Source organism: Peromyscus eremicus, unplaced genomic scaffold (genome assembly GCF_949786415.1).
Source record: "Peromyscus eremicus unplaced genomic scaffold, PerEre_H2_v1 PerEre#2#unplaced_483, whole genome shotgun sequence".
Lineage (NCBI taxonomy): Eukaryota > Metazoa > Chordata > Mammalia > Rodentia > Cricetidae > Peromyscus > Peromyscus eremicus.
This window is the reverse complement of record NW_026734719.1, coordinates 61,025-72,806: the sequence shown is the minus strand read 5'-3', so window position 1 is coordinate 72,806 and position 11,782 is coordinate 61,025. Positions and strand designations below refer to the sequence as shown.

Sequence of the window (11,782 nt, the reverse complement as noted above, 5' to 3'; positions counted from 1 at the left end):
AGAGTTCCTAGGGCAGCAGGGGTAGAAGACAGGAGGCAACCTTGAGCAGTTACTTGCCATCCCGTGTGAGGGGCTTTCAGGGCTTAGCAACTGGGATGAACTAGGGCAGGGGGAGTGGAGGGAAGGGCATGCAGGGGTAGGGCAAACAAGGGCTTGCTCCTGCTGGAGGGAGACCACCCCCGCCCCTCAGGGAGAGCCAAGAGGGCACTTTTGTGAAGCTGGGGAGAGGATCCTTCACACACTCACCTTGAGGTTCTTCTTGGGCACAAATCCCAAACAGTGATGGCCCATGAGGGCGAAGTTGATGAGGAAGTACATGAGAGCAAAGAGGCCATGCAGCCACAGTAGCTTACTCCTGCCGGGGCGGGGGTGGGGGGGTGGGGGAGGAGTGGAGCACAAGATTCAGGTGTGCTGCAGGCCTCTGGAGCCCCACAGAGTTGCTATACTGCCATCACATCATCAATATCCCCAGACTTCTCTCCCACCACAACAGTGTCCCCAGACATCCCCCCACCACTACAGTGTCCCCAGACATCCCCCCTCCACTACAGTGTCCCCAGACATCCCCCACCACAACAGTGTCCCCAGACATCCCCCCACCACTACAGTGTCCCCAGACTCACTCCCTCCACCACTACAGTGTCCCCAGACATCCCTCCCTCCACCACTACAGTGTCCCCAGACTCACTCCCACCACTACAGTGTCCCCAGGCATCCCCCCTCCACTACAGTGTCCCCAGACATCCCCCCACCACTACAGTGTCCCCAGACATCCCTCCACTACAGTGTCCCCAGACATCCCCCCACCACTACAGTGTCCCCAGACATCCCTCCCTCCACTACAGTGTCCCCAGACATCCCTCCCTCCACTACAGTGTCCCCAGACATCCCTCCCTCCACTACAGTGTCCCCAGACTCACTCCCTCCACTACAGTGTCCCCAGACATCCCTCCCTCCACTACAGTGTCCCCAGACATCCCTCCCACCACTACAGTGTCCCCAGACATCCCTCCCTCCACTAGTGTCCCCAGACATCCCTCCCTCCACTACAGTGTCCCCAGACATCCCTCCCTCCACTACAGTGTCCCCAGACATCCCCCCACCACTACAGTGTCCCCAGACATCCCTCCCTCCACCTCAGTGTCCCCAGACATCCCTCCCTCCACTACAGTGTTTCCAGACATCCCTCCCTCCACTAATGTCCCCAGACATCCCTCCCTCCACTAGTGTCCCCAGACATCCCTCCCACCACTACAGTGTCCCCAGACATCCCTCCCACCACTACAGTGTCCCCAGACATCCCTCCCTCCACTACAGTGTCCCCAGACATCCCTCCCTCCACTACAGTGTCCCCAGACATCCCTCCCTCCACTACAGTGTCCCCAGACATCCCTCCCTTCACTACAGTGTCCCCAGACTCACTCCCTCCACTACAGATCCAGCCCTTTATCTGCACCTTCTCACCAGACCCCCAGGGTGGCTCCCTGACCACCCCTCTCACTTCACCCCTAGGTTAAGGAGGGCTAGAGCGGTGGCTAACCTGCCTGAGAGAGTCGCCCTAGCAGCCCATGTACGTGGGTACCCAACCCTCGCCTCACAGATGCCCAGTAGGCTGAGGGAGGAGGTACTGGGTCCTATGCAGGGAGAGGAAGGCTAAGCGATCCCATTTCCCTGGAGTGGAGGGCTGGTGGCCGCGGGGCTCTGCTCCTCCTCCCCCTGCCCCCCTGATCAGAGGCATCTGCTCAGAGTTACTGTTTGGAAGCCTGAGTGGCATGGCTCGAGGAGAGCAAGCCGGGTCCACTCCTTCTGGCTCAGCGCCTGACCTGCCACAGGCCTCTGCCTACCTAAATACATGCCTAGTCACTCAGATTCTACATTGGGGCACGGCGGGTTCTTTAAAGAACTGTGCGGTGTGGAGTCTTACACGCCAAAGGCCCCCTGCTGCTCTGTGGGATTCCACTTCTTGGGGCGGGACATGAGGCACCTCAGAATGACTGGCTTGGGAAGTGCTGGTGGTTCTGCTCCAGCGGGCGACCCTGGGGTGGGCAAAGCTGGCTGGTGGAGGAGAGGACGCCGCCGCAGCTGTATTCTGCAGATCGGAGACCTCCAGCAACGCTAGCCTGCTCTGAGGCCCATGGCAGGGGGGTAGAGGTGTAAAGCAGGTAGGGATGGGGTGGGATGGGTCCCACTCACACCTCAGGGAACTGCTTCTACAGTTTAGTCAGGAAGTTGGCCAAGCCATCTAGTGAGCCTTAGCATAGGCAAGCAGGGCCGCCGCATCCGGCTCAGTTCAGGTTTGATGTGGCTACCCGTCGGGTTGGCTGGTTCCTGGCCTAAGAATAGGAAGGAACCCAGAGGATCGCATCCTCTAGGGTATTTCCCATGCTTAAGGACGGAATGTGGAGCAAGAGTTTCCCAGACACAGAGCCAGTAGGTGGCAGCAGCGACGCCTGAACCTCTCATCTGATTCTCCTGCTGTGGACATCAGAAGGGCAGACTGGTGGGCCAGTGAGTCACTCAATTATCTGAGGGCTGACTTGAACCTGGGGTTGTCAAGGATACTGCATCTTGAATATACCCTACTCCCGGCCCTGCTACAGGGTCTTCTCAGGGGCAGATACACTAAGTGTGCTGGCTAATGTTATGTCAACTTGACACAAGTTAGAGTCATCAGAGAGGAGGGAGCCTCAATTGAGAAAATGGCTCCATAAGTTCCAGTTGTAGGGCATTTTCTTAATTAATGATTAATGAGGGAGGGTCTATCCCACTGTCGGTGGTGCCATCCCTGGGCAGGTGGTCCTGGGTTCTATAAGAAAGCAGTCTGGGCAGGCCATGATGAGCAAGCCAATAAGCAGCACCCCTCCATGGCCTCTGCATCAGCTCCTCCACCCAGGGTCCTGCCCTGCTTGAGTTCCTGCCCTGACTTCCTTCAGCGATAATACTACAATGTGGAAGTGTAAGCCAAATAAACCCTCCCTAACTTGCTTTTTTGGTCATGGTGTTTCCTCACAGCAATAGTAACTCTAACTAACACACTCCACAATAGGACCATTCCTCAGTGTGGGTAGTTCTACTCATGAAAGATGGGGAAACTAAGGCATTAAGAGTTCTGTCCCAGAGCGCTTGTGTGGCCTGGGCAGGCGTCTCCATGACCGGTAAGGTGACCTGCTGACGTCCCATGCAACCTAAGTCAGAAGCTCATTTTCTAGTAAAAGGGGGACCTGTAGGGCCCTGGCCCTCGTTTTGGGTAACTGTTGCCTTGCTTGCTGACCTTGACCTTGATATCCTCCCTATGCTAATTCCCTGCCGGGTTCCACCCTCCTGAATGCTTAAGGGAAGTTCCTTGTCTGTGTATCCTGCATAATGGGTGTTAACAGCTTAGATGCAGGATTGTAAAACATCAGTAGCGAACTTCTGCCCTCTGGGGTTCTCCCATTGTGCTGTAAGCCTATATTTAAGACCTCTTCCCTCCAATAAACGGCCTTCAGCAAAAAAAAAAAAAAAAAAGTTCTGCCCCACCAGGAGAATGCAACATCTGGCATCCCACTCGGGACCTAGATTCCAAACCAAAGAAACCAGGCCTGCCTCGTCGGCGCAGAGCTGCCCATGTTGGGTACCAACGCACTAGCCTGTCTTTCCCCACCGGCAATCAGTAGAACGGGAGTGAAGGTGAGGTACCTACTCTGTGGAGACATTGACAATGGTGGTCCGGCCAAAGTGACTATTCCATTCTGAAAGAGAGAAGAAAGGGCCAACCTCGATCCTGGCCTCCACACTGCTGGGGGCAATGGTGGGGACAGAATTCAAGGTTCCCGAACAAATGCCAAGGATCTAGAGATCCTCGCCTACATCTGCTTTTCTTTCTGATCCCCAGATCTGTCCCCAACTTCTGGTTGGTGCTGACCTGGGCTCTAGTCTGTGAGACCAAGTGTCTCTAGGGAATTCCCAGAGCGTGACTGGCATGTAACAGACGCCCTGCAAAGTAGCTTTGAGGGAACCAGATGGCTGTCTAGCTTTCATCAGACCGATGACATTTGCAATGCTGGCCACAATCCTAAAAAAAAAAACCCTAAACTCCAGAAAATGGGACACTGTCTTATTGGAACCAAGTAGATCCTTCTGGCCACATGAATTAATCTGTCTATTCAGGCAGCTCCGGGCTTCATAGAACCTCTAAAACCCGTGCATTATCATCACCACATGCTAGCACTCGGGATGAAAATCTGGAATGTCAGGCACACTCCCTCTGGTGCTGCAATCTGGCGCATACTCAATATGCTACCGCGGATTCATTCAGGCCTACATCTGGCTGAGAGAAACAGGGAAAACCCAAGGAATGGGGTAAAACTGGCTGCTAACTGGACATCGAAGGAACCACTGGACACCAGCCTTCCCGCAGCTCCGTCCCTTCCACAGTCCTAAGGAAGACACAGTTGCTGTTCCCTGAGTTCCTACAGAGAACCAGGTACTTGACCTATGTCTCTCCCTGTGTCTAAACAGTAGAGGGGACAGATTCAGATCGTAAAACACTTGGTTAGCTTGAGGGAAGGCATTTAAGTCGATGTGGACAAAGGCTGTAGGGCCAGGATCTTTCTGTCTTAGGAGCCAAGCTCTCACTCACAACACTGCCTTGTTACAATGAGTGTGGGCAGAAGTCCTACCGGAAAAATTCTGCATGAACAGAGCTGTGTCCATCAGGGCACATGTCAGGAGAAGTAGGGGCCAGAAGCCTCTCCAGTAAGCCACACATCCTCCAACTGCACAGGGACATTGATAGACAGTGCCAGAATGAACTATGAGCTTGTCCTGTTCCAGGCCCTGGATCAATCAAGGCTGTATAATCTCCAGTCCGTACATGAGGGAAGTGCAATACGGTGTGCCTAAGGACACATGACAACTGCCTTCCAGAGAAAGGACTAAAAGCCAGATTTCTAGACCCCTGAGGCCCAAGGCTTATCCAACCTATTAAGCTGCCAATGGCTCAGGGCCAACAGCCCACTGAGCGCTGCCTACCCAGAACAGTTCCAATGTAGTTAACAGGCAAAATGATGCCCAGGGAGGGGATGCAGAGGATGAGCACATAAATGATGAGGTGATACTGGAACATGATGTAGATGCGTGCATCATCCCCGCACTTGCTGATCAGGTCCCGGTCCCTGCAAGAGACATAAACAAGAGCATTCCTCGGGTACCAGGGTGACCGCGGCTTGTGTGGGGGTAGGTAGAGGAAACAGTAGAAAGAGGATCACCTTATTCCCAAGTTTTAATCTGGGGAAAAATATTGCCCTTCTTCTCAATGCCTCAAGTGTGCCTGGAGAGCATGTCAGTGGACACAAGTGCATCAGAGAGGCTACGCTTTAGGCATACAAGGGTACCCAGAGCCCTGTGAACTTGTCAGCCAGCCTTTTAGCCCTTCGGCAAACATTCTGGGCTTGTGCTGGTAGCAATGGACGAATCACTACTGATAGCTCAGATGGGTCCCTTCAAGAAAGCTCTTTATTTTTCAGTTCCTTCAACTCAAAGGCAATACTCCACACTGGTCAAAGGGGAAGAGTATGGACCGGACAAGTGTAGATGAGGATAAAGGTGTTGGGAGCTTTCCTCCACAGAAACTGAGTATATGCCTGGCCAGACACACTGGAGAACAGCTGGCCTTAGCTACTGAAAATGAATGCATGTATACTCTATGACCTAGCAATTTCACTCCTCGGTGACATCCAACAGGATATGACACACTTATCAAGAGATATGGGTAAGAATCTATAGGTGCATGATGTATAATTACCCTGCCTGTCTGGATATGATGCCAGTGCCCATCGAAGTCTGCCACAGGGAGAGGTGTTTTCTTGTCATCTCAGTAGTTAGCAGGTAGAGGCAGGAGGATTAGGGGTTCAAGGCTATCCTCAGCTACATAGTGAGTTAGAGGCCAGCCTAGGCTCTATCTCAAAAACAAGCATTGAAGGCTAGGGAGATAGCTTAGGGGTTAAGAGCACTGGCTGCTCTTCCAGAGGACCCTGGTTCAATTCCCAGTACCCACATGGCAGTTCACAACTGTCTATAACTCCAGTTCTAGGGGATCTGGCACCCTCACACAAACATACACGGAGGCAAAGCACCACATAAAAATAAATATTATTTTAAAAGCATAAGGAAAAAAGGACACATCCTTGTAGAAAAGTTGGAAAATAAAAAGGGAAATAATTCTATGATCTCATCAAACCGAAGATGATTTTTAAAGATTTACTTATTTTTATTTATGTGCGTGTGCATGCCTACATGAGTTTACGCATATGATGTGTGTGCAGGCGTCTTTGGAGGCCAGAGAGTGTTGGATCCCCTAAGACTAGAGTTTGACATGGGTGCTGGGAACCGAACCTGGGTCCTCTATGAGAATGGCTGGTGCTCTGATGTTTAATAAAGCACTTTGAGTAATTTCCTTTTGCTCCTTGTGCAGGTTTTTCTTAAGTGACGGTGAAGGTTTGAACATGATTTGTCCTCTCAAAAGCCGTTACGGAGATTGGTGCCCACCATGAGGTATGAAGAGGGTGGAAACTTGATAATACATTACAAGTGGGGCCTTCAGAGCAGGTAAGGGTTTCAGGATATAGAACCCATAGTAGCCAGGCGGTGGTGGTGCACGCCTTTAATCCCAGCACTCGGGAGGCAGAGGCAGGTGGATCTCTGTGAGTTTGAAGCCAGCCTGGTCTACAGAGTGAGTTCCAGGAAAGGCGCAAAGCTACACAGAGAGACCCTGTCTCGAAAAACCAAAAAAGTAAAATAAAATAAAACCCATAGTAAAAGAGATCACAAGACACACACGTGTGGGTAGATGTGGGCATGAACACATGCACACATGCTCACAATCACGTGGTCTCCTCATTCATGTTTTTTCCACGCCTAACCTTCTAGGTAGGCTCATTGGTTACATTCAGCTTCAAATATCTAGGGCAGGATTCAGATTTTTCAAACATTATGACAAAAAGCACATCTTGGAGGTTTTTAATAACTCAATTTCGAGACTTATTCGGAGCTCCTCATTTTCCGCCTGTGAATAGTTACAGCATGTCCTTGGCCTAGCCTTGAGAATTAAGTCCCAAGAATGGGGTCTTTGAGAATTGATGGGAAAGTGTCTATGGGATCTGACCCTGTGAAAGAAAAGCTTGGCTGAAATATGTATACTGAGGTGGAGGGGACATCTCCAGAGATCCTCCAGACAGACAGAAAGAGTGGAGAGCTGGACTGGGCAGGGCTAACAAGGTTTTCCTTCCTGGGTGAGGAAACCTGCCTCCAGCCCAGGACCCCTCTTTCCACCATTCTTCCTATCTCTCCCCAGGATGAGCTCCATCTCTCCCGTGCACAGTTCACTCTGTTTTAGTTCCCTCCCTCCCTCCCTCCCTCCCTCCCTCCCTCCCTCCCATTTCTCCCAAAGACTTGCTGTTTTGACTGTCCTCCTCTCTTCTAACATTCTCCTCTCTCTCCACCCACACCTTCCCTTTAAACTCCAACCAGGTCCAAGTGTGTGGGGGTTTCTGTAAAACAAACCACGCTGCTCCTCAAGCCGCGCCCCTCCCCCCATCCAGTTCTCCCTCCAGGTCTCTCTAATGTCTTACTTCCTGCCTCCTACACATCCCTTGGAAAGTAAGCTCTGTTCTGTCTCCACACCTTGAGCCTCTGCTTACCCTAGAAAGACCCAGATGGCGAAGGTGGACACCCTCCAGCCACGCCGTCACGGACTTGCGTGATCTCACAGCCTAGAAGAAGATGCCTTCCTTGTCCTCTCTTAGTGAGGCCTCCCTGGGCCTTTGCTGATCCTGTCCCCTTAGGTGACCCATCTGTTCCTGTCACTTCAACTTCAGTCTCCCAGCACCCATCTGTCAAGTCTAAATCCTCTGCTCCGACACGTCTCCTAGGCTTTAATGCAGTTGTTTCCACAGCTGGCCGGTCACCCTGCAGCCACATGTCATCCTTTTGTGTTTCCTCTCCCACCCTCTGCCTTTATTATTCTCCACGGAAACAAGACCTCAACATCGTCCTTTAAAACCAGGCCACGGGGGGGCCTGGAGAGTTGGCTCAGTGGTTAAGAGCACTGACTGCTCTTCCAGAGGACCCAGGTTTGATTCCCAGTACCCACATGGCGGCTCACAACTGCCTGTAACTCATGCATGTGATGCACAGATATATATGCCAGCAAAACTACAATACAATAAATAAGTTTAAAAAGAACCTGGCATTTTAAGCTGGGTGTGGTGGTTTATGCCTTTAATCCCAGCACTTGGGAGGTAGAGGCAGGAAAATCTCTGTGAATTTGAGGCCAGCTTGGTCTACAGAGTGAGTTCTCTACAGCTATGTAGAGAGACCCTACCTCAGACAAATAGATAGATAGATAGATAGATAGATAGATAGATAGATATAGAGAGATAGGTAGGTAGATGAATAGATAGATGATAGATAGAAATAGGATGATTGATTGATAGATAGATAGATAGATAGATAGATAGATAGATAGATATAGAGAGATAGGTAGGTAGATGAATAGATAGAGGATAGATAGATAGATAGATAGATAGATAGATAGATAGATATAGATAGATAGACAGAGATAGAGACATAGGTAGATAGATGATAGATAGAGGATAGATAGATAGATAGATAGATAGATAGATAGATAGATAGAGATAGAGACATAGGTAGATAGATGTTAGATAGAGGATAGTATGGTGATATTTTATTTGTATTAAAATGTTATTTGTATGTTAATAAATAAAGTTGCCCGGGGGTCAGAGCTATTAGCAAGTCATAGGAAAGCAGGGCAGTGGTGGCGTATGCTTGTAATCCCAGCACTTGGTAGGCAGAGCTAGGTAAGTCTCTGTGTGTTCAGGGATACAGCCAGTATTGGATACACATGCCTTTAATTTCAATACTAATCATAGAAAACCTGGAGGTCTATACAGACAGGCCGTGACGAGGCGGTCATGTGGTTGGGTTTACAACCAATGAGAAGGCAGAACAGGAACACTATATAAAGACTTTAACACAGGGGTAGCTCTGGTTCGGAGAGGTAGGACCACCGCAGGAGGAAGGGTAAGGTTTTAGCTCTTAGCTCTGACCTCTTGGCTTTCTTCTTTGCATTGGTTCTGTGTTTCTTATTTAAAAAGACAGTTGGTTACATCTACAGGATAGATAGATGAATAGATAGATAGATAGATAGATAGATAGATAGATAGATAGATAGATAGATAGATAGATAGATAGATAGATGCTTACTTACATACATACATACATACATACATACATACATACATACATAGACAGGTAGATAAAACTGAACCAGGCCATGGCCTATGGACTGCTGCCCATGATTGCCCCCACTGTTGCCCCTGCCATTCTTTCATTTGGGTCACAGCCATTCATCCCTGGACCACTAGAACAGCCTCCTTAGCGACACACCTGGACTGCAGCCTTTGGCTGCCGTTCACCCTCACCTTCCTGCTGTGGATCAAATCCCCGACGTCTCCAGAGGCAGGCACAGTCCCAGTGGATCCTTTGGTACTGTTTTCCACCTCCTGACTCCACCATGTAGCCCTGCGTCTAGCTAGTCACCACTTCTGGACACTCTCTACTCATCCCCGCCCCCAGCCTTGCTCACATAGTCCTCTCCTCCTTCCGGGTCCTCCAGATTGACTTCTTTGGAGATTCTTCTAGCCTTCAAGTCCCTGCTCACAAAACACACTCTTCCTCAACCCCCTGGTGGGAATTCCTTCTCTTTCTCCCAGATGTCCCTTTGCATGGCAGATTGCAACCCACCCATTATGAAGGATACATGGACTCTTTCTGGCTGTTGTTTCTCTGATGGACTGCATAGGGGTTTGCACTCGGGGACTCTGGCTGAGCTGACTCTGCTCAGTAAAATATTTAGCTGTCATCATCTATGACACGGCTCCCACAAGGTGCTAGATGTAACACAAAGCCCCACTTTTCTGCCTTCCTTGATGGCGTGATCCCCATAAGAACCCTCTTGATGAACATGGGTACCCACAAAGCTCGTACACCGACCTTCTCACTGACCTGCAGGTTTAGGCATCCACACACCAAGAGCTGCACACACAGATGTGCAACCACACAGTGACCTGAATCTTCTGCACTCACTGACCCCACGGAGACGCCGGCCACGTGAAGTCCTGTTGTTCCTCACTGGCACTCCATTGATACCGTGTGATGGTCAGTTTTAATTGTCAGTTTGACATAATTCTAGATTCACCAGGGGAAGGCAGTCCCAAAGAGGGACTGTCTAGATCAGGTTTGCCCATGAGCGTGTCTGAAGGAGATTATCTTGGCTACGTTGATTAATGAGGGGGGGAAGATGTGCCTACTTTGGGTGGCGCCATTCCCAGGGCAGGGGATCCTGAACTGTATAAGAGTGGATAAAGCAAGCTGAGCATTAGCATGCAGCATTAATTCACTGCTTTCTGCTCTCCACTGTGGATGTAATATGACTAGTTGCTTCGAGTCCCTGCTACCTTGACTTCCCTGAAAGGACCAGCTGTGACCTGGAACTGTCCTCTCTCAGGTGGCTTTTGTCAGGGTATTTCAGCACAGCAGTGGGAAACAAACCTACGATTACGTGCCAGCGGTGGAGAAAATGCAGAAAGTCGGCTTCAAACTCCCTCCACACTTAAGGATGTGGTCAGTCAAGTGGACCTATTTATCCCAACTCTCTTTCCCTTGTTCCCATATGAAGGAATGAAAAACGCCCCACCCTGCTTCTAGAAGCCCGTGAATTCACCAAATGCACGAACCTATGGCTGATGTGCACTGCATCCCCAGGAACAGATGTTCAGACAGGAGCTATGGTTTGGATGTGTCTTGCCCTCCTGAGGGTTCCTGCATTACATGCCTGGTCTGTACTATCGTTAAGAAGTGGTAGAACTGTTCAACGAAATCTGGGGAGCATTGCCTCCAGAAAGTATCTCTCATGGGACCCCATAAGTTATTTCTCGCAAGGATGAGTTATAAAAGCTTCTCTCTGGGATCAGTGGGGCTCAGGGACAGAGTGCATGCTGCACAAGGCTCTGGGCTGGATCCCCAGAACTATAAAAAAAGAAAAGAAAAGAAAGAAAGAAAAGAAATTAAACTGGAGAGCTGGTTCAGAGGTCAAGGGCACTGGCTGCTCTTCCAGAGAACGTAAATTCAATTCCCAGCACCACATAATGGCTCACAACCATCTATACTGAGGTCTGATGCCCTCTTCTGTCATGCAGGCATACATGCAGATAGAGCACAATATACATAAAATAAATAAACAAATCTTTGGGGCTGGAGACATGGCTCAGTGGTTAAGAGCATTGGCTGCTCGTCCAGAGGTCCTGAGTTTTATTCCCAGCAACCACACGGTGGCTCACAACCATCTGTAATAGGATCTGATGCCCTCCTCTGGCCTGCAAGTAGACATGTTGAGCCCTCATACATAAAATATAAATAAATAAAATTAAAAAAAGAAATTAAAGTTGCACCTGACTCCTGACTTATGGTCTGACTTCCTGCCTTAGGACATGATCTTGCCTGTGTATGTAACACCATCCGCCTGGGGGCCACACCAGAGCTGAGCTGATGCCCGCACCCTGCCTTTGAATCTTTAGAATTTCTAACTTAATAGGCTTCTTCTTTATTTTTTTATAAAGTTACCTGGCCTTAAGTATTTCATTATAGTAGCAAGAAACACAGTGATAAATACTATTGATTGAAATACCAAAGTAAGCTAGGCCTGATGGTGCAAACCTGTAAT

At 49.7% G+C, this 11,782-nt stretch overlaps 1 protein-coding gene across 1 annotated transcript in view; it reads right to left on the bottom strand.

The window, feature by feature from the left end:
• Positions 1-11,782, bottom strand: part of Tmem63c (transmembrane protein 63C) — a 76,688-nt gene that overhangs the window by 16,152 nt on the left and 48,754 nt on the right. Inside the window, 3 exon segments of the mRNA XM_059252895.1 lie at positions 247-355; positions 3,683-3,731; positions 5,014-5,156. Coding sequence (XP_059108878.1) covers positions 247-355; positions 3,683-3,731; positions 5,014-5,156 — 301 coding nt within the window.